The sequence below is a fragment of the Coregonus clupeaformis genome, chromosome 8 (genome assembly GCF_020615455.1).
Source record: "Coregonus clupeaformis isolate EN_2021a chromosome 8, ASM2061545v1, whole genome shotgun sequence".
NCBI lineage: Eukaryota > Metazoa > Chordata > Actinopteri > Salmoniformes > Salmonidae > Coregonus > Coregonus clupeaformis.
The window spans coordinates 54851926-54879422 of NC_059199.1; the positions used below are offsets into that span (position 1 = coordinate 54851926).

A 27497-nucleotide genomic window follows, 5' to 3' on the forward strand; every position below is an offset into this window, starting at 1 on the left:
AAAAACATATTAAATAGGGATCATTCTGGAAAGTGGAATAAGGTCTTGAAGCATTGAAATTTAACTTAAATACATTGTCCCTCCACCATTGAGTATTATTGATTGAATTGATATCATTATGATTGAATTGTAAACCGAGGGAATACAAAAGTACTTCTCTAAGCCTAAAATGTATAAACAAAACCCATAATGTACTGGTTTGATAGGAATTGAATTCTCATTTAAATTGGGACTATTCTACCATACTTGAGAGCATACATTTTGCAGACATCAAAGGTAATATTTCAGAAAACCATATTTATTGTATCACTATCTTCTTTGTTACTTGAAGTAAAAAAAAAAATGTAAAAAAGTAGTTTATACTTCATTTGAAACCTTGGTATATATATATGCGTGCATTCATTCATTGTTTTTTTCTTTCCATTTTTCTTTCCTGACCAAAGTTTTTGTCTGTGATCCTAGTATGGCTTTGAGTGGCTTATCTATTTAAATAGAAATTGCAAATCTCTAGCCTTTGTTGCAAATTGATCACATGATCAAGTTTTACAATGGGATTAAAGGGATTTTCAACTGACAAGATCAAGTGTATTTCATTCACTGTCAAACAAGTTCACAGTTTTTAATAATACATTAACTATTTTGCTATAACATGTAGGGTGAAACACAATTTCAAATGTATTGGGAGATTATTTGGGCCTACCTGAATGGTGAGAGAAAGGCTTGCTATGTGGGCGTCTGTTATCTCCACTTATCGGCAGTTGAATACTGCTGCCTAGTTTAAATATTCTGCTATTTTTCTCTGTGGTCGACTAGTTGTACTGGAGTCCACTGCACAGCTATGCTGCACAGTGAAAGCGTCAGTCGCAGGTTCACCGACTGTTGATGGACACAGTGAATTGGATTTTAAATGTTTGTTATTATAGAGATATTTGTAAAAAAATAGGCCAGCTGTCGATGCAGGTCGTACACGAAGAATATTAACTCCGAGAGGGGTTTGAATAGTATTAGCTTGTGTGCTTCTATAGCAAGCTATCAACAGGATAAAGAAGCTAGCTAGCCATGGTTCTAATGATGGAATCGCAATGCGAGTATTTTATGTATTTCCCTGCCGTTCCCATCACGGACCTGTCCGACCCGTCAAAATACCGAACTCTCCCCCGGCGCAGTCACCTCTACCTCGGCGAAACGGTACAGTTCTTGCTGGTCCTGCGGTCCAGAGATGGAGTGTCGGGCTCGAGCGGGACAAAGGGAAGCGGGTCAAGTGACAGCGGTACCCGTGCTTGGAAGGAGCTGGTAGGGTCCCTCTCTGCTGTAGCAAGTGTCTGCCCTGGAGAGAGCCGACATCGCTCCCAACTTCACCCCCACGAGTTCCAGAGAAGCTACAGCGACGACGGTGTAGACGAGGATCCCGACGAGGTTGACTTTGCTTCGGGTACAGTCCACACAGCCAGAAGGGAGTCCAGGAATCGAGGTTTCAGAGAATGCAAGCCACTTCTCATACACAATAACACGGGGAGTGATGGACGGCAGTATCGGCGCGCACCGGTTCAGGTAATATGAAATTATGAATGGCAGTAGTCATAATTGGAGGAAAATATGGCACAATGATTGGACTATAAACATAACAACTAGCTAATAGCGTATTGAGGTTTATAATAGGCTACGTGTACACCTGCTGTGTAAAATAGGAAGTGCTGACATTTCCTGAGCATATAAGAAAGTGCAACGCTCGTGCAGCAGAAGTACAAATGTAAACCACAACAGTCAACCAGACCTTTTTTCAACTTCCTGCAAGCACTGACCTATGACAGTTGGAACAATCTAAAATACTATCTGACAGCAGAACTGGGTTCAAATACTTTTGGGAATAATTTCAAATAACCTACTTTGTGCTTGATTGAGCATTCCTGTTGCAATGGCACTAATAGAACAGTTCCAAAAATATAAACGCAGCCCACCTGGCACTCCAGGCAGACTAAACCAAACGCTCAAAGTATGTGAAAAATGTCAAGTAGTATGTGAACCCAGGTGTGTCTGACAGACAGCTTGTTATTGTGGCAAGGAGCACAGGTTGGTTCTAGCTACAGTCACTGTGAAATAGACGCCTCAAACTTTCTTGAGTCTTAACCAACCAACACTTATTTCGATTTGTCCAAACTTGACATTGAGAGAGAGTGGGAGAGGGAGAGAGAGAGATGGTGTAAGGAGTATTTGCTCACACTTGCCTGTTATCAAGCCTCGCAAGACAGACAACAATAACCTATTAATTATTTTCAGACTACATTGGCAGAGAATTCAGACATACATGCCAACTCAACCTCATAGCCAAACAAATTAACTTAACCTTGAGGTGTTGGCAATCCAGGGTAACAACCACCCACTATGAAAGTCAATAGTAAGCATGGGACAAATAGAGCGAATGAATGAGTGTTTGTTGCACACACTCCTATTTGCCATATCCTTTGTGAAAGATAGATCCCTCTTCTATTACATTTGATCATAATAATAGTGTACTAGCAGGTGGAATGACTCACATCTCAATCGGTAATCTATAGTGCAAATATAGAATACAAACTTTCTTTGTCCATACATCCTCCTCCATTGTTTACATAATCCTCTCTCTCTCTCTCTCTCTCTCTCTCTCTCTCTCTCTCTCTCTCTCTCTCTCTCTCTCTCTCTCTCTCGCTCTCACTCTCACTCGCTGTCTCACACACACACTCTCTTTTTCTCTCCCTCCCCCTCCCTGTCTCTCCCTCTTGCTTTCTCATTGTTTGTAATAGCGTATTTCTGTCTCTTCCTCTCTCTCCTAGTCACCCATGGACGAGCCAGTGGTATTGAACGATGAGGTCATATTCCCTCTGACCGTCTCATTGGACAAACTCCCCGTCAACACCCTCAAGGTCAAGGTGAGAAGTCATGCAGTGTGTGTCTGTGTGTGAGTGAGTGAGTGATAGAGAGAGACTTTTTCTCTCTACTCGTCTCTCTATCCGTGTTCCCATCGTCTCTCCATTTCCTCCCCCACTCTGTGTTGTCTCAGATTGTAGTGACTATACTCTATGCATGTTCACAACCTTGTCATAACCTCTCTATTCCTGTTTATGTCAGATTGGAGTGACTCTATTCATGTTCATAACCTTGATATGACCTCTATGCATGTTCATAACCTTGTTGTAACCTCTAGTTTCCTGTCTATGTCAGATCATAGTGACGGTGTGGAAGCAGGAGGTGGAAAAGGCAGAGATCAGGGAACATGGTTACCTCACCATCCTACAGCTGAGGAGCCCCACACACACCTTCAGACAAGACCTTAATACCTTCAAAGCCCAGGGTCAGAGTCCTACACTGCCTTGCAGCTTACACTGCCTCTCCAGTGGCCCCCTCTGGGTTGTGACTGAGAAGGATAATTACTATCTTAGATTCTAAAACATTATCTAAATTCACTGTAAGGCCTACCAAATGAGTATAGGCCTACCTATTTAAAATACATTTTCAATATAAAGTAAAACAACGCAATTCACGATGATGAACAACTGCAATATACATTCAGTGTAATGTGTATTAAAAGTGTCCCTCTCTCTTTTTCTCTCTCTCTTTCTCCCCCATACCCCCCCGTCCCCCCGTCCAGTCAGCACCACGTTGAGTGTTCTTCCTCCACCAACTGTGAAATGTCAACAGATGACTGTCTCCGGGAAGCACCTGACCGTCCTCAAAGGTGGGGGAAGACTACAAAAGGGTTATTCGGCTGTCCTCATAGGATAACCCTTTTTGGTTCCAGGTAGAACCCTTTTTGGAAACGGTTCTAAATGGAGCCCAAAAGGGTTATACCTGGAACCAAAAAGGGTTATTCTATGGGGACAGCCGAATAACCCTTTTATTTACTAGTTAGCACCTTTTTTTCTAAGAGTGTAATACTTTTACACGCTGCTATATTGTGGTGGGGGAATACTAACATTGTCGCACCTGATCGTTCTCAAAGATAGGGAGCAGAGGGGGACTAACTCTGTTAAACTTGGGCTATAGTGTGGTTTATTTATTTATTAAATAATTCCCCTTAGATGTGTATTATTCACTATAATCCACGGGTTCACATGCCTTATTGTTTGAATACAACCTATTCTATACTTAACCACAAATGCTTATGACCAGGAGTTCTTTCTGACCACCTGAAAATAGAATAATTTGGGCCCTCGCTGTAGCCTGTAACTGTGAGGGTAGGGGCTTAGAATTTATGAGTCCGATAACTCTACTCTGAAGCAGAGCCAAGAGCTCATGACTCCTGGTGACCAAAGTTAAGATTGAAACAAGGCTTAGCTGGTTTAAGGAAGTGCTTTAGCCTTTTATGAAAGGGGTTTAGCCACATAAATCCACGGAACTGTATCCTAGTCCTCAGCGCAGGGCTAAGATCAATAACAACCCTCTCATGTGTGTAAAATCCTGTTAATTCACTGTATTTAATTCATCAACCGCCAGGATAATCACTGACTCTCTGGTGGTACCGAGACTGACCCAGTGATAGTGCAGGTTCATAGTTGGGTTGGGCCCACGCAAAGTCCCCAGCTAGCGATTATGATCCCATGTTAACAAACCGTCTCAGAGTAGAAGTGTTGCCTTTTTAGATTTTAATTCCATAAATGGGAGGACCTGATCCTAGGTAAACATTCCTACTCTGAGACGCTTTGTGAATACAGGCCCTGGACAATAGCAGAGCTCCACCCAATGTTAAAAGGGCAAAAGGAAAGAAAAGTATGACAAATAACCAAGACCCTCCTTAACAGATGGTTAGGAAACATGTCCCAAGTACATAACTACACCGCCAACAGTGTTATCACAGTGTTATCACAGTGTTACACAATAGCTCAATAGTTTATATATGTAATAGCTCCTACGTATACATGCTGTGCAGCACATTGGCTTACATACAGTGGGGGAAAAAAGTATTTAGTCAGCCACCAATTGTGCAAGTTCTCCCACTTAAAAAGATGAGAGAGGCCTGTAATTTTCATCATAGGTACACGTCAACTATGACAGACAAATTGAGATTTTTTTTCTCCAGAAAATCACATTGTAGGATTTTTAATGAATTTATTTGCAAATTATGGTGGAAAATAAGTATTTGGTCACCTACAAACAAGCAAGATTTCTGGCTCTCACAGACCTGTAACTTCTTCTTTAAGAGGCTCCTCTGTCCTCCACTTGTTACCTGTATTAATGGCACCTGTTTGAATTTGTTATCAGTATAAAAGACACCTGTCCACAACCTCAAACAGTCACACTCCAAACTCCACTATGGCCAAGACCAAAGAGCTGTCAAAGGACACCAGAAACAAAATTATAGACCTGCACCAGGCTGGGAAGACTGAATCTGCAATAGGTAAGCAGCTTGGTTTGAAGAAATCAACTGTGGGAGCAATTATTAGGAAATGGAAGACATACAAGACCACTGATAATCTCCCTCGATCTGGGGCTCCACGCAAGATCTCACCCCGTGGGGTCAAAATGATCACAAGAACGGTGAGCAAAAATCCCAGAACCACACGGGGGGGACCTAGTGAATGACCTGCAGAGAGCTGGGACCAAAGTAACAAAGCCTACCATCAGTAACACACTACGCCGCCAGGGACTCAAATCCTGCAGTGCCAGACGTGTCCCCCTGCTTAAGCCAGTACATGTCCAGGCCCGTCTGAAGTTTGCTAGAGTGCATTTGGATGATCCAGAAGAGGATTGGGAGAATGTCATATGGTCAGATGAAACCAAAATATAACTTTTTGGTAAAAACTCAACTCAAGTCGTGTTTGGAGGACAAAGAATGCTGAGTTGCATCCAAAGAACAACATACCTACTGTGAAGCATGGGGGGTGGGAAACATCTTGCTTTGGGGCTGTTTTTCTGCAAAGGGACCAGGACGACTGATCCGTGTAAAGGAAAGAATGAATGGGGCCATGTATCGTGAGATTTTGAGTGAAAACCTCCTTCCATCAGCAAGGGCATTGAAGATGAAACGTGGCTGGGTCTTTCAGCATGACAATGATCCCAAACACACCGCCCGGGCAATGAAGGAGTGGCTTCGTAAGAAGCATTTCAAGGTCCTGGAGTGGCCTAGCCAGTCTCCAGATCTCAACCCCATAGAAAATCTTTGGAGGGAGTTGAAAGTCCGTGTTGCCCTAGCGACAGCCCCAAAACATCACTGCTCTAGAGGAGATCTGCATGGAGGAATGGGCCAAAATACCAGCAACAGTGTGTGAAAACCTTGTGAAGACTTACAGAAAACGTTTGACCTGTGTCATTGCCAACAAAGGGTATATAACAAAGTATTGAGAAACTTTTGTTATTGACCAAATACTTATTTTCCACCATAATTTGCAAATAAATTCATTAAAAATCCTACAATGTGATTTTCTGGACTTTTTTTCTCATTTTGTCTGTCATAGTTGACGTGTACCTATGATGAAAATTACAGGACTCTCTCATCTTTTTAAGTGGGAGAACTTGCACAATTGGTGGCTGACTAAATACTTTTTTTCCCCACTGTATGTGGATGTATATTTACAGTATGTATAGTAGAATTTTACAGTATTGTGTATTGTCTTTATGGGATGTGGATGACATTAGTGAGGGTTGTGTATTAAGCTTGGGCAATATACCATTTATACCGTATATTGGGGTATTTTGAAATACCGACGGTATGATTTTCAATACTGTAAAAACACTACGCCACTGCTTCTACCATTTAAGTTAAAGCTGCAATGTATAACTTTTTGGGCAACCCGACCAAATTCACATAGAAATGGGAGTTATAGATATGTCATTCTCATTGAAAGCAAGTCTAAGAAGCTGTACATCTGTTCTATTTCAATGCTTCCCGTTCTTAAGTTTAATTTTTGCGTCTTTTACTTTCAGTTTTGTACACCAGCTTCAAACAGCTGAAAATACAATATTTTGGGTTATTGAAAATATATTTTACAGCGGTTTAGATGGTACAATGATTGCTTGTTTTATCACATAAACTGAAATTAGGCAAACTATTAGAATTCAAGCAACTAGGAAATGGCGGAGCGATTTCTGCATATTGCACCTTTAAGTATAACTATAAGAAATCTAAGATGTGTCAAATAATTAGATCCAGCTCAGGGCATTTGGTTTGCTAACTTGCTAGCTAAGTGGCTAGATGCCAAGATCAAGCTTCTTGGATACAGCAGACATTCAATCCCCTCCTGGATCAAGATCCCTGTTGCCTAAATAGTTTTGTGCGTAAAAATGTTTTTATAGTGCCCCCTTGTGCACTTCCGGTATTACAGTATACCCCGGTATGGTACAGAAACGGTATGATCATATGACAATCTGGATACCGCCCAACCCTATTGTATATATAGCTACAGTGCCTTCAGAAAGTATTCAGACCCCTTGACTTTTTCCACATTTTGTTACATTACAGCCTTATTCTAAAATTGATTAAATCGTTTTTTTCCCTCATCAATCTACACACAATACCCCATAATGATAAAGCAAAAACAGGTTTTAAGAAACTTTAGCAAATTTATTAAAAATAAGAAACGGAAATATCACATTTACATAATTATTCAGACTCAGTACTTTGTTGAAGCACCTTTGGCAGCGATTACAACCTTGAGTCTTCTTGGGTATGACGCTACAAGCTTGGCACACCTGTATTTGGGGAGTTTCTCCCATTATTCTCTGCAGATCCTCTCAAGCTCTGTCAGGTTTGATGGGGAGCGTTGCTGCACAGCTATTTTCAGGTCTCTCCAGAGATGTTAGATCGGGTTCAAGTCCGGGCTCTGGCTGGGCCACTCAAGGACATTCAGAGACTTGTCCCGAAGCCACTCCTGCATTGTCTTGGCTGTGTGCTTAGGGTCGTTGTCCTGTTGGAAGGTGATCCGTCGCCCCAGTCTGAGGTCCTGAGCGCTCTGGAGCATGTTTTCATCAAGGATCTCTCTGTAGTTTGCTCTGTTCATCTTCGCCTCGATCCTGTCTAGTCTCCCAGTCCCTGCCGCTGAAAAACATCCCCACAGCATGATGCTGCCACCACCATCCTGCCAGGTTTCCTCAAGATGTGACGCTTGGCATTCAGGCCAAAGAGTTCAATCTTGGTTTCATCAGACCAGAGAATCTTGTTTCTCATGGTCTGAGAGTCTTTAGGTGACTTTTGGCAAACTCCAAGGCTTTTACTGAGGAGTGGCTTCCGTCTGGCCACTCTACCATAAAGGCCTGATTGGTGGAGTGCTGCAGAGATGGTTGTCCTTCTGGAAGGTTCTCCCATCTCCACAGAGGAACTCCAGAGCTCTGTCAGAGTTACCATCAGGTTCTTGGTCACCTCCCTGACTAAGGCCCTTCTCCCCCGATTGCTCAGTTTGGCCAGGTGGCCAGCTCTAGGAAGAGTCTTGGTGGTTCCAAACTTCTTCCATTTAAGAATGATGGAGGCCACTGTGTTCTTGGGGACCTTCAATGCTGCATAAATGTTTTGGGACCCTTCCCCAGATCTGTGCCTCGACACAATCCTGTCTCGGTGCTCTACGGACAATTCCTTCGACCTCATGGCCTGATTTTTGCTCTGACATGCACTGTCAACTGTGGGACCTTATATAGACAGGTGTGTGCCTTACCAAATCATGTCCAATCAATTGAATTTACCACAGGTGGACTCCAATCAAGTTGTAGAAACATCTCAAGGATTATCAATATAAAAAGGATGCACCTGAGCTTAATTTCGAGTCTCATAGCAAAGGGTCTGAATACTTATGTAAATAAGGTATTTCTGTTTTCTAAAACCCTTTTTTCTTCGCTTTGGCATTATGGGATATTGTGTGTAGATTTTTTATTTAATCAATTTTAGAATTAACGTAACAAAATGTGGGAAAAGTCCAGGGATCTGAATACTTTCCGAAGGCACTGTATATACGATGTGTGTACGGTATATAAATAGTGCCCAAATGTTTTAAAGACAATAGTATTATGACATCACCTAAACTCCTTCCTCTCTTATGCTTTCCTGTCCCCCTCCCCCTCTGTCCTTTTTCTAACTCCCATCCCTCACTCTCCTTCCCCCTTCTCCAGTATTAAACTCCAGTTCCCAGGAGGAGGTCTGTGTTAGGGACGTGAGAATCATTCCTAACTTCAATGCGTCCTACCTCCCCATGATGCCTGATGGCTCTGTGCTTTTGGTGGACAATGTCTGGTAAGTACAGATCTAGGATCTAGGATTTTGGGACCCCCATTCCTAAACTTAACCATTAGGGGTGAAACAGAACTGACCGTAGATCAGTGCCTGATGGCTCTGTCCTTCTGGTGGACAATATCTAGTACACTCCCTTAATCACAGATCTAGGATCAGATTACAGTACCATTAATACCAACTTTTGCCGTTAAGGGTAAAAAAGCATCAGTGTCTGCCGGACAAGGTCTGGTACGCTCACACAAGTGCTTTTCAGGGACGCTAGTTATAAGTGTTGAAACATATTCAATATTTTGTTCTAAAATGTTGCTTAAAGATATAATGAGTGTCTGAATGTTGTCTGTTTGCCATACTACTGTTTATTTTTTTTATGAATCTCGATCAGAATATAAAAAGTACATAACTTTTGTAACCATGGCGATGACGTCCATTACTTCCTGTCTGCAGCCACCAATCAGCAGAGGTTGCCATGGCGTCCTTCCACAGGATGAACAGTAGCTCCTCCCACCTTCCCAGCATGCTTTCTGCCCTGGAGGAGCAGAACTTGCTGTTTCAGCTGCAGCTCAGAGACCAGCCGGAGGAAGAGAGCAACGAGGTGAGAGGAGAGAGGGAGGAATGGCGAGAGAGGTGGGGGTATAGAGAGAGGAGAGAGGGACAGAGGGAGAGGGAAAAACAAGAGCAATGTGTAATATTAAATAAAATGGTCCTAGTCTGTGATGTAAAGGGCAGTGAAGGGAGTGTCTGTGTCAGTGAGATTCATTTCAGGTACTATGATATCATACTTAGTGTGGGATCATTTCATCTGTCTTAGATGAAACATATGCATGAAAAATCTGCCAAGAATGTCCTTATGTATACAGCATGAAATCATGTGAGGAATGGGAATGTGTTTTGCTCTCTGCTTAAGGGTCTGGAGGTTCCTTTGGTAGCTGTGCTGCAGTGGTCCACCCCTAAACTTCCCTTTACCAGGTAGGTCTACATCTACTAATAGATAGAACTGCCTCATAATCACTATAACTACCCCACATACTCACTATACCTACTCCATTATAACAACCCCATTACAACTACTAGCCTTCCCTTCCCCATGTACATCTCCACCCACTATTAGTTGCAACCAGAGCCATATAATTAAGAATATTGTTCTAGACATTCAGTTACACAGCATTGCTTAAATATTCCCCATGTAATGTTAATGGTGCGCTAGCATGGCTGCCATAGAATGTTGTAGTGTCATGTAAATGCACCATAATACACGAAACCTCAATGGCCCAACCATAGAAATCCTGTAGGTTGTTATGCGTTCGATTTGCCTGCTGGGGGGCAAGGAGACTAAAACCATTGACAAGTGTGTGCCGTTTTCAAGGGATTGTTAAATACATGTTAACTATTTGGTTATAATATCATCACCTCTTGAAGAGTATAGTCAGAACTACACATATCTGATTATTCCAGGCAAAACAATTGCGCGCATTTAGCTCTATCTTCAGAGTTATAGTTTACAGCAAGTAACTGCATGCTTTATGATCAGTTAACATCAATTGATCATGTAATTTCAGATGCATGAGTATATCTCTCAATATTGGCCACCGTTAATTGGATATTTGAGTGATATAAACTAAGTGAATTATACCTTAGACAAGTATGAGTGGTTTAGGGTAATATCCCATCCTTTGTGGGCTCTGCCTGTCAAGCAGCAGAAGGGCGCATTTGCCGATGTACTGTTAGCTGATAATGTTTACTTTGCAAGCTACCAGACCGGTAGAAACTTAGTACAGCTGGCTTAACATAGTGGTAAATAGACCTAATGTACTTTTTCAATAGGCCTACCTAGTGTAGCTAGCTAACGTGATCCCTTTTCAACATTGTTTTTAAGAGTGTTTAATCACGATTGCTGCTGACAGATGTGACAGGCTACACACTGGCGTAACACAGTGGACCCCCGCAAGGTCCGAGTTTGGCCCCCGAACCCGACTGTTTTCTATACTGAGTATTGCCAACCCAGACAGTATTTCCTGAGACATTGTGCATTATATGTCCATTGCGCTGCACACAATTTAAACTTAGTCTTGAATGATGCATGCCAAGATACCCCAGAGATAAGGGACTGTTGATATTGCAACCACACAACTCAAACATCAGTTCACCATTATGAACGAAATCGCAAGCCCTCAAGAACTGTTGTCTGCTAAAGATGATCATCTGTTTGCATCTGCCAATTTATTGGCTGTCCAGTATCCAGACGACCTGTTCCCAGAGCATCCTATACAGTTAATCTATTTCCGTACCGTGTTTAGGCTGGCAATTAAGGAGAATGAGAGGCGCAATTAAAGATGTTGCAGAACTGCTGTATTTCAAGCACCACTCACTTCTGCCCAGTTTCCCTGATGTTGCTACGGCAATCAAGCTGTTTTTACCGTCCCCGTAACTCGCTTCTGCGGAGTGATCGTTTTCTAAACTAAAACTCATAAAGAACTTCCTAAGAAGCATTAGGCTCTCGGTCTGATATGCGTTTTTGAACACCTGAGTAAGCTCCACTCATTGCACTGGCGCCGTCGTAGCCTCGTAGCTACAGCATTTGTTTACCAATATCCCCTCATACTTTCAATCTGTTAAAATTGTTATTTTTCAAGGTCTGAGGCACTTTTTCAGTCACATTCCTGAAGCCCCAAAAAACTAACACTTAGCTTCCTAGTACATATGGAAATTAAAAATATTTATGAATGACTTTTTGGACGGTTACTGTCAAATTGATTTATTAAATAAATAACAAATAGACATCGATGACAGGCACATGGGCCCCCAGAGCTCGGGGTCCACTCCACCTTGTGAGGGCTGCGGGGGTGTCCGGTACACAGGTGAGGCTACATTGATTGATGGACCATGTCAAATTGGCTAGCTAGCTAATAACAGATCACGTCAATATGGCTAGTTAACAAGCTAACTTTAAGGGGATAAACTAGATGGCTATATTCAAATATTGTTTGATTTGCTTGCCATCTATAGTGGTGATGACAGTAGTCCGACTGACAACTTTACCAGGACGTGGTGCCAGGAAAATAACCTCTCACTCAACGTCAACAAAACAAAGGAGATGATCGTGGACTTCAGGAAACAGCAGTGGGTGCACCCCGCTATCCACATCGACGGGACCGCAGTGGAGAAGGTGGAAAGCTTCAAGTTCCTTGGCGTACACATCACTGACAAACTGAAATGGTCCACCCACGCAGACAGTGGTGAAGAAGGCGCAACAGAGCCTCTTCAACCTCAGGAGGCTGAAGAAATTTGGCTTGGCACCTAAAACCCTCACAAACTTTTACAGATGCACAATTGAGAGCATCCTGTCGGGCTGTATCACTGCCTGGTACGGCAACTGCACCGCCCGCAACAGCAGGGCTCTCCAGAGGGTGGTGTGTTCTGCTGAACGCATTACCGTGGGCAAACTACCCGCCCTCCAAGACACCTACAGCACCCGATGTCACAGGAAGGCCAAAAAGATCATCAAGGACATCAACCACCCAAGCCACTGCCTGTTCACCCTGCTATCATCCAGAAGGCGAGGTCAGTACAGGTGCATCAAAGCTGGGACCGAGAGAATGAAAAACAGCTTCTATCTCAAGGCCATCAGACTGTTAAATAGCCATCACTAGCACATTAGAGGCTGCTGCTGCCTATTGAAATCACTGGCCACTTTAAGAAATGGAACACTAGTCACTTTAATAATGTTTACATATCTTGCACTACTCATCTCATATGCATTCTATTCTATAATATTTTACTGTATCTTAGTCCATGCCGCTCTGTCATTGCTTGTCCATATACAGTGAGGGGAAAAAGTATTTGATCCCCTGCTGATTTTGTACGTTTGCCCACTGACAAAGACATGATCAATCTATAATTTTAATGGTAGGTTTAATTGAACAGTGAGAGACAGTATAACAACAACAAAATCCAGAAAAATGCATGTAAAAAATGTTATAAATTGATTTGTATTTTAATGAGGGAAATAAGTATTTGGCCCCTCTGAAAAACATGACTTAGTACATGACAAAACCCTTGTTGGCAATCACAGAGGTCAGACGTTTCTTGTAGTTGGCCACCAGGTTTGCACACATCTCAGGAGGGATTTTGTTCCACTCCTCTTTGCAGATCTTCTCCAAGTCATTAAGGTTTCGAGGCTGACGTTTGGCAACTCGAACCTTCAGCTCCCTCCACAGATTTTCTATGGGATTAAGGTCTGGAGACTGGCTAGGCCACTCCAGGACCTTAATGTGCTTCTTCTTGAGCCGCTCCTTTGTTGCCTTGGCCGTGTGTTTTGGGTCATTGTCATGCTGGAATACCCATCCACGACCCATTTTCAATGCCCTGGCTGAGGGAAGGAGGTTCTCACCCAAGATTTGACGGTACATGGCCCCGTCCATCGTCCCTTTGATGCGGTGAAGTTGTCCTGTCCCCTTAGCAGAAATACACCCCCAAAGCATAATGTTTCGTTACCAATTGTTTTATTGGTGACTATGGTCCTAGCTGCCTTGAGATCATTGACAAGATCCTCCCGTGTAGTTGTGGGCTGATTCCTCACCGTTCTCATGATCATTGCAACTCCACGAGGTGAGATCTTGCATGGAGCCCCAGGCCGAGGGAGATTGACAGTTATTTTGTGTTCCTTCCATTTGCGAATAATCACACCAACTGTTGTCACCTTCTCACCAAGCTGCTTGGCGATGGTCTTGTAGCCCATTCCAGCCTTGTGTAGGTCTACAATCTTGTCCCTGACATCCTTGGAGAGCTCTTTGGTCTTGGCCATGGTGGAGAGTTTGGAATCTGATTGATTGATTGCTTCTGTGGACAGGTGTCTTTTATACAGGTAACAAACTGAGATTATGAGCACTCCCTTTAAGAGTGTGTGTCACGCCCTGATTTATGGAACTCTTGTATATTGAGTCAGGGTGTGGAGATCTATGTTATTAGTTCTATGTTTACATTCTAGGTATTATGGTTCTATGTTTGGCCAGTTGTGATTCCCAATCAGAGGCAGCTGTCGCTCGTTGTCTCTGATTGGGGATCATACTTAAGTAGCCTGTTGGCAATCATTAGTTGTGGGATCTTGTTCCGTGTATAGGCTTGTATTGTGTTTAGCCTGAGGACTTCATGTTACGTTGTTTTGTTGTTTTTGTTTGTGTGTTTATTTAGTTAAATAAACATGTATGCATTTCACGCTGCGCCTTGGTCTGACCCGTACTTCAACGAACGTGACAGTGTGCTCCTAATCTCAGCTCGTTACCTGTATAAAAGACACCTGGGAGCCAGAAATCTTTCTGATTGAGAGGGGGTCAAATACTTATTTCCCTCATTAAAATGCAAATCAATTTATAACATTTTTGACATGCGTTTTTTTCTGGATTTTTGTTGTTGTTATTCTGTCTCTCACTGTTCAAATAAACCTACCATTAAAATTATAGACTGATCATTTCTTTGTCAGTGGGCAAACGTACAAAATCAGCAGGGGATCAAATACTTTTTTCCCTCACTTTATGCATATATTCTTAAATTCCATTCCTTACTAGATTTGTGTGTATTGGGTATATGTTGTGAAATTGTTAGATATTACTGCACTGTCGGCGCTAGAAGCACAAGCATTTCGCTACACCCGCAATAACATCTGCTAAACACGTGTATGTGACAAATACAATTTGATTTGATTTGTATAACTCTGAAGATAGGGCTAAATGTGGAATAATCATAAATGTGTAGTTCTGACTATGCTCTTCAAGAGGTGATGATATTAAAACCCAATTTAGTTATAACATTTATTTAACAATCCCTTGAAAACGGCATGTAGTTGTCAATAGTTTTAGCAGAGCTGGGGGCCTCCTTGCCCCCCAGAAGCCAAATCGAATGCTCTGCACCGTATTGTAATGTTTTATTGATAACGACCTATTCAATTACTAGATGGGCTATGTCATCAATCTTAAAAGTTCCAGAATGGGGTGAAAATGGCAGCCATATTGGTCAGGGAGAAATCCAAACCAGTCTAATTGAAATTAATTGCAGTAGAGGCATAATCCTGATTTGACTTATGCAGGAAAATAAAAGTTAAGCATATTATATATAAGAAATGGTGTATTCTATAATATTGTCATATACACTACCGTTCAAAGGTTTGGGGTCACTTAGAAATGTCCTTGTTTTCGAAAGAAAAGCAATTTATTTTGTCCATAAAAATAACATCAAATTGATCAGAAATACAGTGTAGACATTGTTACTGTTGTAAATGGCTATTGTAGCTGGAAAATGCTGATTTTTTATGGAATATCTACATAGGCGTACAGAGGCCCATAATCAGCAACCATCAGTCCTGTGTTCCAATGGCATGTTGTGTTTGCTAATCCAAGTTTATCATTTAAAAGGCTAATTGATCATTAGAAAACCCTTTTGCAATTATGTTAGCACAGCTGAAAACGGTTGTGCTGATTAAAGAAGCAATACAACTGGCCTTCTTGAGACTAGTTGAGTATCTGGAGCATCAGCAATTGTGGGTTCGATTACAGAATCAGAATGGCCAGAAACAAATAACTTTCTTCTGAAACTGGTCAGTCTATTCTTGTTCTGAGAAATGAAGGCTATTCCATGCAAGAAATTGCCAAGAAACTGAAGATCTCGTACAACGCTGTGTACTACTCCCTTCACGGAACAGCGCAAACTGGCTCTAACCAGAATAGAAAGAGGAGTGGGAGGCCCCGGTGTACAACTGAGCAAGAGGACAAATACATTAGAGTGTCTAGTTTGAGAAACAGACGCCTCACAGGTCCTCAACTGGCAGCTTCATTAAATAGTACCCGCTAAACACCAGTCTCAACGTCAACAGTGAAGAGGCGACTCCGGGATGCTGACCTTCTAGGCAGAGTTGCAAAGAAAAAGCCATATCTCAGACTGGCCAATAAAAAGAAAAGATTAAGATGGGCAAAAGAACACAGACACTGGACAGAAGAATATTGGAAAAAAAAGTGTTATGGACAGACGAATCGAAGTTTGAGGTGTTCGGATCACAAAGAAGAACATTTGTGAGACGCAGACCAAATGAAAAGATGCTGGAGGAGTGCTTGATGCCATCTGTCAAGCATGGTGGAGGCAATGTGATGGTCTGGGGGTGCTTTGGTAGTGGTAAAGTGGGAGATTTGTACAGGGTAAAAGGGATCTTGAAGAAGGAAGGCTATCACTCCATTTTGCAACACCATGCCATACCCTGTGGACGGCGCTTGATTGGAGCCAATTTCCTCCTACAACAGGACAATGACCCAAAGCACAGCTCCAAACTATGCAATAACTATTTAGGGAAGAAGCAGTCAGCTGGTATTCTGTATATAATGGAGTGGCCAGCACAGTCACCGGATCTCAACCCTATTGAGCTGTTGTGGGAGCAGCTTGACCGTATGGTACGTAAGAAGTGCCCATCAAGCCAATCCAACTTGTGGGAGGTGCTTCAGGAAGCGTGAAATCTCTTCAGATTACCTCAACAAATTGACAACTAGAATGCCAAAGGTCTGCAAGGCTGTAATTGTCACGCCCTGGCTCTGGGGACTCTTAAATGTTGAGCCAGGGTGTGGATTTTCATTGTTTAGTTTTCTATGTTTTTGTTCTAGATCGTGTTGATCGATGTTGGCCAGGGTGGTTCCCAATCAGAGATAGCTGTAGCTCGTTGTCTCTGATTGGGGACCATACTTAGGCAGCCTGTTGGCACCAGTTAGTTTGTGGGATCTTGTTCCGTAAAGGTTTGTGTTGTTGTAACCTCAGGACTTCACGTATCGTTGGTTTGTTGTTTTGGTTTTGTTCGTGTGTTAAGTACTAATTTAAAATGTATGCTTATCACGCTGCGCCTTGGTTCCACGAGTCATCAGTCAACGTTCGTGACAGTAATTGCTGCAAATGGAGGATTATTTGATGAAAGCAAAGTTTGAAGGACACATTTATTATTTGTTTTAAAAATCATTATTTCTAACATTTTTACATTTTTTAAAACATTTTCTGTCATTTAGCAGATGCTCTTATCCAGAGCGACTTACAGTTAGTGAGTGCATACATTATTTATATATATATATATATATATATATATATTGTTTTTCATACTGGCCCCCCGTCAATGACTACATTTCCTATGCATTTTGCTACATTTCCTATTCAAACTCATTTCATGGATGTTTTCATGGAAAACAATGACATTTCTAAGTGACCCCAAACTTTTGAACGCTAGTGTAATTATAAATACAATTTATATGGATTTTACAACCATTTTCTGTATCAATAGCCTCTAAAATATATGTAAACAGACCATAAATGTATCCATTTTTGTTTTCTTGGAAAGCTGTGAATGCTATTATATGATACAATATCAGTACTTGTTGCAATTTCAACTTGTCTATGTACTATCATCAACTGATTTCAGCCAGTGTATGGCTGTGGATTGACTGCATTGTTTGAATGGAATGTTGGCATATTGGCAGTTAATCTGAAAAAGTTTTGGAATCATTCCTCTAAATCTGACTGGCTAGCTAGCTAACAAACATACAGTGCAGATATATTCTTAAAATGCATTATTGTACACAATATCTTATCACAGCACTGGCTTGTCATGGTTGACCGACTCCCTCACCAAAATGGCTTACCTTTATCCCATCATTAGAAGGTTCATAGTATTCTAATTCCTAATTCTATGGGCTCAACTCTCTAAATACATGGCTCTAGTTGGAACTACCCCATAATAACTACTCTCCATTGACTAACTGTCCAAATATACCTACCCCATTATTACTCTACTACTTACCTTCCCATCCCCAGGTACATCTCCACCCACTACCAGCTGCCCAGCGTGAGACTGGACCACCCCCGGCTGGTTATGACAGCTTCCTGTCCCAGTGCTGTGCAGCCTCAGGAGCACTTCCGGGTCAAATACACCCTACTAAACAACCTGCAAGACTTCCTGGCTGTACGACTGGTCTGGACGCCCGAAGGTGAGGGGAATGGGGGATGGGAGAGGAGAAGAGATGGAATGATTATGGAGGGGGATGGGAGTGAGATGAGGCGGTAGGGAGGGAGATGTAGAAAAATGAGAATATTCATAATTTTCACACAAAAGAAGAGCGTGATCGAGCAAGAGGAAGAGTAGAAGAGGGATAGAAAGAGACTGACAGAGGGAGATGACAGAGGGAGATTACATGGGAGATGACAGAGGGAGATGACAGAGGGAGATTACATGGGAGATGACAGAGGGAGATGACAGAGGGAGATTACATGGGAGATGACAGAGGGAGATGACAGAGGGTCCGTTAGAAAGAGACCGGGAGAGAGTGAGAGATAGTCCAGGGAGAAGGTCGTACACACTGAACTAATAAATATGATTGTATTACAAATGCCTTAGAGAGAGAGAGATAGCGAGAGCAGAGAGTGAGAGGGACAGAGAGAGAGAGACATAGAGAGAGAGACAGAGAGAGAGCGACAGAGAGAGAGAGACATAGAGAGAGAGACAGAGAGAGAGAGACATAGAGAGAGAGAGAGACAGAGAGAGAGAGACATAGAGAGAGAGACAGAGAGAGAGAGACAGAGAGAGAGAGACAGAGAGAGACAGAGAGAGAGAGACAGAGAGAGAGAGACATAGAGAGAGAGACAGAGAGAGAGAGACATAGAGAGAGAGACAGAGAGAGACAGAGAGAGAGAGACAGAGAGAGACAGAGAGAGAGAGACAGAGAGAGAGAGACAGAGAGAGAGAGACAGAGAGAGAGAGATAGAGAGAGAGACACAGAGAGAGAGACATAGAGAGAGAGACAGAGAGAGAGACAGATAGAGAGAGACAGAGAGAGAGAGACATAGAGAGAGAGACAGAGAGAGAGAGACATAGAGAGAGAGACATAGAGAGAGAGACAGAGAGAGAGAGACATAGAGAGAGAGACATAGAGAGAGAGACAGAGAGAGAGAGACATAGAGAGAGAGACAGAGAGAGACAGAGAGAGAGAGACAGAGAGAGAGAGACATAGAGAGAGAGACAGAGAGAGAGAGACATAGAGAGAGAGACAGATAGAGAGAGACAGAGAGAGACAGAGAGAGAGAGACAGAGAGAGAGAGACATAGAGAGAGAGACAGAGAGAGAGAGACATAGAGAGAGAGACAGAGAGAGACAGAGAGAGAGACAGAGAGAGAGAGACAGAGAGAGAGAGACAGAGAGAGAGAGACAGAGACAGAGAGAGAGAGACAGAGAGAGAGAGACAGAGAGAGAGAGAGAGAGAGACAGAGAGAGAGAGAGAGAGAGAGAGAGAGAGAGAGAGAGAGAGAGAGAGAGACAGAGAGAGAGAGACAGAGAGAGAGAGACAGAGAGAGAGAGAGAGAGAGAGAGAGAGACAGAGAGAGACAGACAGAGAGAGAGAGACAGAGAGAGAGAGATAGAGAGAGTGGCGGTAGATGAAGGGAGGGAATTATGTCTAAGGTCCATTGATGATTTATAACAAAGCCCCTAAATAACTAACTAACTAACTAACTAACTAACTAACTAACTAACTAACTAACTACATACCAGAGGAACAGAATCACTTTAGGCTAAATTATATTGCTCTCTCCTTGGGTAAACTAAATAACAGCCTCTCCCTCTCTCCCTTTCTGTCAATGTAACCCCCTTCCTCCCCTCTAACCCCTCCCCCTCCAGGTCGTGGTCGTCAGGAGGACCCCTCTGTCAGTTCTGTGGTATGTCATTCCCCCCTCAACAACCTGGGCCAGTGTCGGAAAGGATCCACCCTCTCCTTTACCGTCGGCTTCCAGATACTCAAGGCAGGACTCTTCGAGGTACCAGAGAGAGAGACGCGTGTGCGTGTGTGTCTGTGTGTGTGTGCGTCTTTTGTTTCTCCGATTTTTAATACCTAACATTACTCACATGCCCTCCTCTCCTCCTCTCCAGTTAAGCCAGCACATGAAGCTGAAGCTTCAGTTCACAGCGTCATGTTCCAACCCCCCTGCTGAGGCCAGGCCCATGTCTCTGTCCCTGTCCAGGAAGAACTCTCCCTCCAGCCCTGCTGTTAGAGACCTGCTGGACAGACAGAGTCTGGGAAGATCACAGTCCTTCTCTCACCAACAACCATCACGGTCGCATTTTATGAGGTAGGAGATACGCACATGTAATGCACAGACACATACACTACATGGCCAAAATAATGTGGACACCCCTTCAAATGAGTGGATTTGGCTATTTCAGCCACACCCGTTGCTGACAGGTGTATAAAATCGAGCACACAGCCATGCAATCTCCATAGACAAACATTGGCAGTAGAATGGCCCGTACTGAAGAGCTCAGTGACTTTCAACGTGGCACCGTCATAGGATGCCACCTTTCCAACAAGTCCGTTAGTCAAATTTCTGCCCTGCTAGAGCTGCCCCGGTCAACTGTAAGTGCTAGGAGCAACAACGGCTCAGCCGCGAAAGGGTAGGCCCTACAAGCTCACAGAACGCGACCGCCGAGTGCTGAAGCGTTAAGCGCAAAAAATCGTCTGTCCTCGGTTGCAACACTCACTACCGAGTTCCAAACTGCCTCTGGAAGCAACGTCAGTCATGAGTGAACAGGGAGTACAGGAGGGGACTGAGCACGCACCCCTGAGGGGCCCACGTGTTGAAGATCAGCGTGAACAGGGAGTACAGGAGGGGACTGAGCACGCACCCCTGAGGGGCCCACGTGTTGAAGATCAGCGTGGCGGATGTGTTGTTACCTACCCTTACCACCTGGGGGCGGCCCGCCAGGAAGTCCAGGATCCAGTTGCAGAGGGAGGTGTTTAGTCCCAGGGTCCTTAGCTTAGTGATGAGCTTTGAGGGCACTATAGTGTTGAACGCTGAGCTGTAGTCAATGAATAGCCTCCCGCCTCCCGAGTGGCGCAGTGGTCTAAGGCACTGCATTGCAGTGCTAGCTGTGCCACTATAGATCCTGGTTTGAATCCAGGCTCTGTCGTAGCCGGCCGCGACCGGGATACCCATGGGGCGGCGCACAATTGGCCTAGCGTCGTCCAGGGTAGGGGAGGGAATGGCTGGCAGGGATGTAGCTCAGTTGGTAGAGCATGGCGTTTGCAACGCCATGGTTGTGGGTTCGATTCCCACTCTGGATAAGAGTGTCTGCTAAATGACAAAAAATTGTTTAAAAAATAAATACAATTTTGCATTCTCACTACATGTGGGGAGAACAAGTATTTGACAGGAAAACCTGCAGGTTTTCCTACTTACAAAGCATGTAGAGGTCTGTAATTTTTATCATAGGTACACTTCAACTGTGAGAGACCAAACAAAAATCCAGAAAATCACATTGTATGATTTTTAAGTAATTAATTTGCATTTTATTGCATGACATAAGTATTTGATACATCAGAAAAGCAGAACTTAATATTTGGTACAGAAACCTTTGTTTGCAATTACAGAGATCATACGTTTCCTGTAGGTCTTTACCAGGTTTGCACACACTGTAGCAGGGATTTTGTCCCACTCCTCCATACAGACCTTCTCCAGATCCTTCAGGTTTCGGGGCTGTCGCTGGGAAATACGGACTTTCAGCTCCCTCCAAAGATTTTCTATTGGGTTCAGGTCTGGAGACTGGCTAGGCCACTCCAGGACCTTGAGATGCTTCTTACGGAGCCACTCCTTAGTTGCCCTGGCTGTGTGTTTCGGGTCGTTGTCATGCTGGAAGACCCAGCCACGACCCATCTTCAATGCTCTTACTGAGGGAAGGAGGTTGTTGGCCAAGATCTCGTGATACATGGCACCATCCATCCTCCCCTCAATACGGTGCAGTCGTCCTGTCCCCTTTGCAGAAAAGCATCCCCAAAGAATGATGTTTCCACCTCCATGCTTCACGGTTGGGATGGTGTTCTTGGGGTTGTACTCATCCTTCTTCTTCCTCCAAACACGGCGAGTGGAGTTTAGACCAAAAAGCTATATTTTTGTCTCATCAGACCACATGACCTTCTCCCATTCCTCCTCTGGATCATCCAGATGGTCATTGCCAAACTTCAGACGGGCCTGGACATGCGCTGGCTTGAGCAGGGGGACCTTGCGTGCACTTCAGGATTTTAATCCATGACGGCGTAGTGTGTTACTAATGGTTTTCTTTGAGACTGTGGTCCCAGCTCTCTTCAGGTCATTGACCAGGTCCTGCCGTGTAGTTCTGGGCTGATACCTCACCTTCCTCATGATCATTGATGCCCCACGAGGTGAGATCTTGCATGGAGCCCCAGACCGAGGGTGATTGACCATCATCTTGAACTTCTTCTATTTTCTAATAATTGCGCCAACAGTTGTTGCCTTCTCACCAAGCTGCTTGCCTATTGTCCTGTAGCCCATCCCAGCCTTGTGCAGGTCTACAATTTTATCCCTGATGTCCTTACACAGCTCTCTGGTCTTGGCCATTGTGGAGAGGTTGGAGTCTGTTTGATTGAGTGTGTGGACAGGTGTCTTTTATACAGGTAATGAGTGGAGAACAGGAGGGCTTCTTAAAGAAAAACGAACAGGTCTGTGAGAGCCGGAATTCTTACTGGTTGGTAGGTGATCAAATACTTATGTCATGCAATAAAATGCAAATGAATTACTTAAAAATCATACAATGTGATTTTCTGGATTTTTGTTTTAGATTCCGTCTCTCACAGTTGAAGTGTACCTATGATAAAAATTACAGACCTCTACATGCTTTGTAAGTAGGAAAACCTGCAAAATCGGCAGTGTATGAAATACTTGTTCTCCCCACTGTAGGTGTTCCTTTTGTCCAGGTGTGAAAGGGCAGTGTGGAGCGCAATAGAGATTGCATCATCTATAGATCAGTTGGGGCGGTATGCAAATTGGAGTGGGTCTAGGGTTTCTGGGATAATGGTGTTGATGTGAGCCATGACCAGCCTTTCAAAGCACTTCATGGCTACAGACGTGAGTGCTATGGGTTGAAACATGTTGGTATTACAGACTCTTACAGGGAAAGGTTGAAAATGTCAGTGAAGACACTTGCCAGTTGGTCAGCGCATGCTCAGAGTACACGTCCTGGTAATCCGTCTGTCCCTGCGGCCTTGTGAATGTTCACCTGTTTAAAGATATTATTCACATCGGCTACGGAGAGCGTGATCACACATTTGTCCGGAACAGCTGATGCTCTCATGCATGTTTCAGTGTTACTTGCCTCGAAGCGAGTAACACTAAAAATTGTTGCTAGACAACAATTTTCAGGTCTTGCCATAGATTTTCAAACATATTTAAGTCAAAACTGTAACTCGGCCACTCAGGAACATTCACTGTCTTTTGGGTAAGCAATTCCAGTGTAGATTTGTCCTTGTGTTTAATGTTATTGTCCTGCTGAAAGGTGAATTAATTCCCCGGTGTCTGGTGGAAAGCAGACTGAACCAGGTTTGCCTGTGCTTAGTTCCATTCTGTTTCTTTTTTTTTATCCTGAAAAACTCTCCAGTCCTTAGCGATTACAGCCATACCTATAACATGATGCAGTCACCACCATGCTTGAAATTTGGAGTGGTACCCAGTAATGTGTTGTATTGGATTTGCCCTTAACATAACACTTTGCATTCAGGACAAAAACTTAATTGCTTTGCCAAATTTTTTGCAGTATTACTTTAGTGCCTTGTTGCAAACAGGATGCATGTTTTGGAATGTCTTTATTCTCTACAGGCTTCCTTCTTTTCACTCTGTCAATTAGGTTAGTATTGTGGATTAACTACAATGTTGATCCATCCTCAGTTTTCTCCTATCACAGCTATTCAACTCTGTAACTGTTTTAAAGTCACCATTGGCCTCATGGTGAAATCCCTGAGCAGTTTCCTTCCTCTCCAGCAACTGAGTTAGGAAGGACGCATGTATCTTTGTAGTGACTGGGTGTATTGCTACACTATCCAAAGTGCAATTAATAACTTCACCATGCTCAAAGGGATATTCAATGTCTGCTTTTTAAATTTTGACCCATCTACCAATAGGTACCCTTCTTTGCGAGGCATTGGAAAACCTCCCTGGTCTTTGTGGTTGAATCTGTGTTTGAAATTCAGTTTTGGACTGAGGGACTTTACAGATAATTGTATGTGTGGGGTATTGCACACAGAGGGATTCCATGCAATTTATTATGTGACTTAAGCACATTTTTATTCCTAAACTTATTTAGGCTTGCCATAACAAAGGGGTTGAATACTTATTGACTCAAGACATTTCAGCTTTTCATTTGTAATGAAAATAAAATAAAAATGAAAAACACAATTCCACTTTGACATTATGGGGTATTGTGTGTTGGCCAGTGACCAAAAATATATAAATGTAATCTATTTTAAATTCAGTCTGTAAATCAACAAAATGTGGAAAAAGTCAAAGGGTGTGAATACTTTCTAAAGGCACACACACAAACACACATCAGCATACATGCAATGCATAAACTCTTACACACACACATAAGCATACATGTACACACTCATACACACACACACACCCCGTAATCCCTAAATTCTGGCAGTGACTCCCTGACCTCTTTCTGACTCTGACCTCTGTCCTAATCATCCTCATCGTGTGTGTGTGTGTGTGTATGTCTCTTTGTCAAATCAAATCAAATCAAATTATATTGGTCACATACACGTGTCTAGCAGATGTTATTGCGGGCGTAGCGAAATGCTTGTGTTTCTAGCTCCGACAGTGCAGTATATCTAACAAGTTCCTTGTGTAATGCTGTATTTGTGTCTCTGTGTGTGTGTGTGTGTGTGTGTGTGTGTGTGTGTGTGTGTGTGTGTGTGTGTGTGTGTGTGTGTGTGTGTGTGTGTTCTAGGACAGGAAGTGTGATGGAGCGCAGGGCCATCACCCCTCCAGTGGGGTCCCCAGTGGGTCGACCCCTCTACCTCCCCCCCGACCGCCCGGTCCTCTCACTGGACAAGATCGCCAAGAGAGAGTGTAAGGTACTGGTGCTGGAACCTGGAAGAGACTGAGAGACGAGAGACAGGGAGAGGTGGAGGAAGAGAGGGAGTACTGGTGCTTGAGCCAGGTAGAAACAATGACACTGTGAAGGAGGGAGGGAGTGAAGGAAGGAAGAAGGGAGACAAAGAGGAGAGAGAGAGACATCTCTCATGCTGAAAATTTCCTACATCCTACAACAAGGCACGCGTGAACAATGATTTACCAGACAGACAGACAGTGAATGACTGACTGTACGTGAGCCACATCATTTGAAGACACCGGAGAAGTTACTTTCAACAACATCATTTCACGTTTTTATCTCAACAACATTTCAAGTTTTTATTTCACTTTAAGGTCAACATTCCATTTCATTCCTTGTTTTATTCCTTGTGTAATGCTGTAATGAAATGTGTAAATAATTGTTAAGGTTTTAAACAGGGTGAATACAGAACCAGACTATTTGTAGCAAAGTTTTGGGCACTTTTTCACTGAAGATTGCTGTGTTTTCTTTACAGGGTTATGGTAGTAGTTAATACCTTGTTAATACATGTTGTTATACACTGGTATACATTTTACACAGTATATTGTTCTCTAACACGTTCCTGACAAAATGTACTTGATGTAACACTTGGATGTTAGGATAATTTTGTTAGTAAAAAACTGGATTCTCTAACGTGATGGATGTCAAACTTGTTATAAGAAAAGCACCAGGGGACCACAGGGAAGGGGTTGAGTTCTGTTGCATTGTGGAATAACTCTAGCCTGGTCTCAGATCTGTTTGTGCTGTCTTCACAACTTCTATGGTCATTGTCACGATAGGAATTGGCAAGAGAGCACAGACAGATCTGGGACCAGGCTAGATCTGTTTCACCCGTGGATAGTGTCATCGGGTTCACTCTTGTTAGAATGTGTTGTATTTTAGTGGCTTAGAGCCACACAGTCTCTACACTGTATTTAGTAGTTAATAAGTAGTCTACCAGAGATGTTTTTAGTTTATGCTAAATGTATTTATTGTCCGATTTGTATAATTTAGATTTTATTTTGTCAGCATTTGCTGCTGCTTAAAAGTCTTAAAAGTGCTTGTACATACTCCTTAGTACACTCTAGAGTACACATATTGTACATAGAAGTACACACTCCGTAACACACACTTCATAGTCCACACTCCATGATAGGGAACAATCCTTTCAAATCATTTTCCTTTCCCTTGTTATACTGCTGTTCATCCTATTCCCTATATAGTGCACTACTAATGGACCCTGGTCAAAAGTAGTGGACGAAATAGGGAAAAGGGTGCCATTTGGGACACAGGCTACACTGTTGTACACTGGTTGATCCTGTTGACTGTTGTTGTTACCATTCATTCACACTTGACCTTATTATTAAGGATTTAGTCTTGGGTAACAATCCAGAATAGTGGATTATTTAGAAGACGTAACGTCAGTCACTGTAGCTACATTTTCAACTGTTTACATTTGTGTTGAGAACATAAAACGATGGTGTGTGTGTGCATGTGTATGTGCGTGCACAAATATGTTTGTGTTTGCGCCCCTTAAGTATTTATTGTATGCTTCTGATTAAGTCTAAAATATTATTTTATTTCCTGGTTCAATTGCCAATGGGAATGGCCAATGTGTCTTTATCCCTGATGTAAATGACAATGTGAGGTTGGGGACATTTCAAACAATCTGAAAAAATGTGACTGTGTGTCAAAAGCCCCGTTTATACCTGGTGCTAACATGCATGCTTTGTCTTGATGTTGTCCACATTTTGATTGTGCCCACATTTTTAGACAGGTGTTGACAATCAAAATACACATTGTGATCTGATTGTGATCAGATCATCCTGCCCACCTCCGGAGGTAGTCAGGCACGTATTGCGTCTGGATATCTTACAAGTGTAGACAGATCTGGATGGAGAAACCATTTAAATCATCGTTATTCCACCCTTTAACATCATTGACTGATTGCATCAATATGTGTCTTACAATAAATAAATATATCTTATTTTGAAAGAATAGTGAAATAATTTGCATAAAGGGATCAGGAAATCTGGTCACAATGCAGACACAGTGGACGGATAACAGATACATTTTAATACCACGTGTAGACACATTTCTGGTAATGTGGGCACAATCAGAATGTAGACAAGATCAGGACAAAGGACACATGTTAGCACCAGGTATAAACAGGGCTTATTATGCCTTATTTTCCCTGGACACAAAGTACTTGCTTGTGTATCCTTGGTTTAATTTTGATGTTTTTTTATCTCTATATCTTTACATGAAGTCAAGAAATAGACGTACCCAAGACTGTGTGTTATTTAGTTTATTATGTTTATTTTGTTTAGATGTTTTATTTCCTTAAGCCTGGAATTTACC

At 42.8% G+C, this 27497-nt stretch overlaps 1 protein-coding gene across 1 annotated transcript; it reads left to right on the top strand.

The window, feature by feature from the left end:
- The first annotated feature begins 776 nt into the window (after nt 1-776).
- trappc14 (trafficking protein particle complex subunit 14) lies at nt 777-26962 on the top strand. The gene is made up of 11 exons (XM_041882690.2): nt 777-1551; nt 2811-2906; nt 3199-3328; nt 3626-3712; nt 9070-9190; nt 9635-9782; nt 10095-10156; nt 18020-18192; nt 19875-20011; nt 20124-20323; nt 24993-26962. Exons 1-11 carry the CDS (start codon nt 1060-1062, stop codon nt 25147-25149), a joined length of 1803 nt encoding a protein of 600 aa, XP_041738624.2. The 5' UTR covers nt 777-1059; the 3' UTR covers nt 25150-26962.
- Nucleotides 26963-27497: the final 535 nt, after the last annotated feature.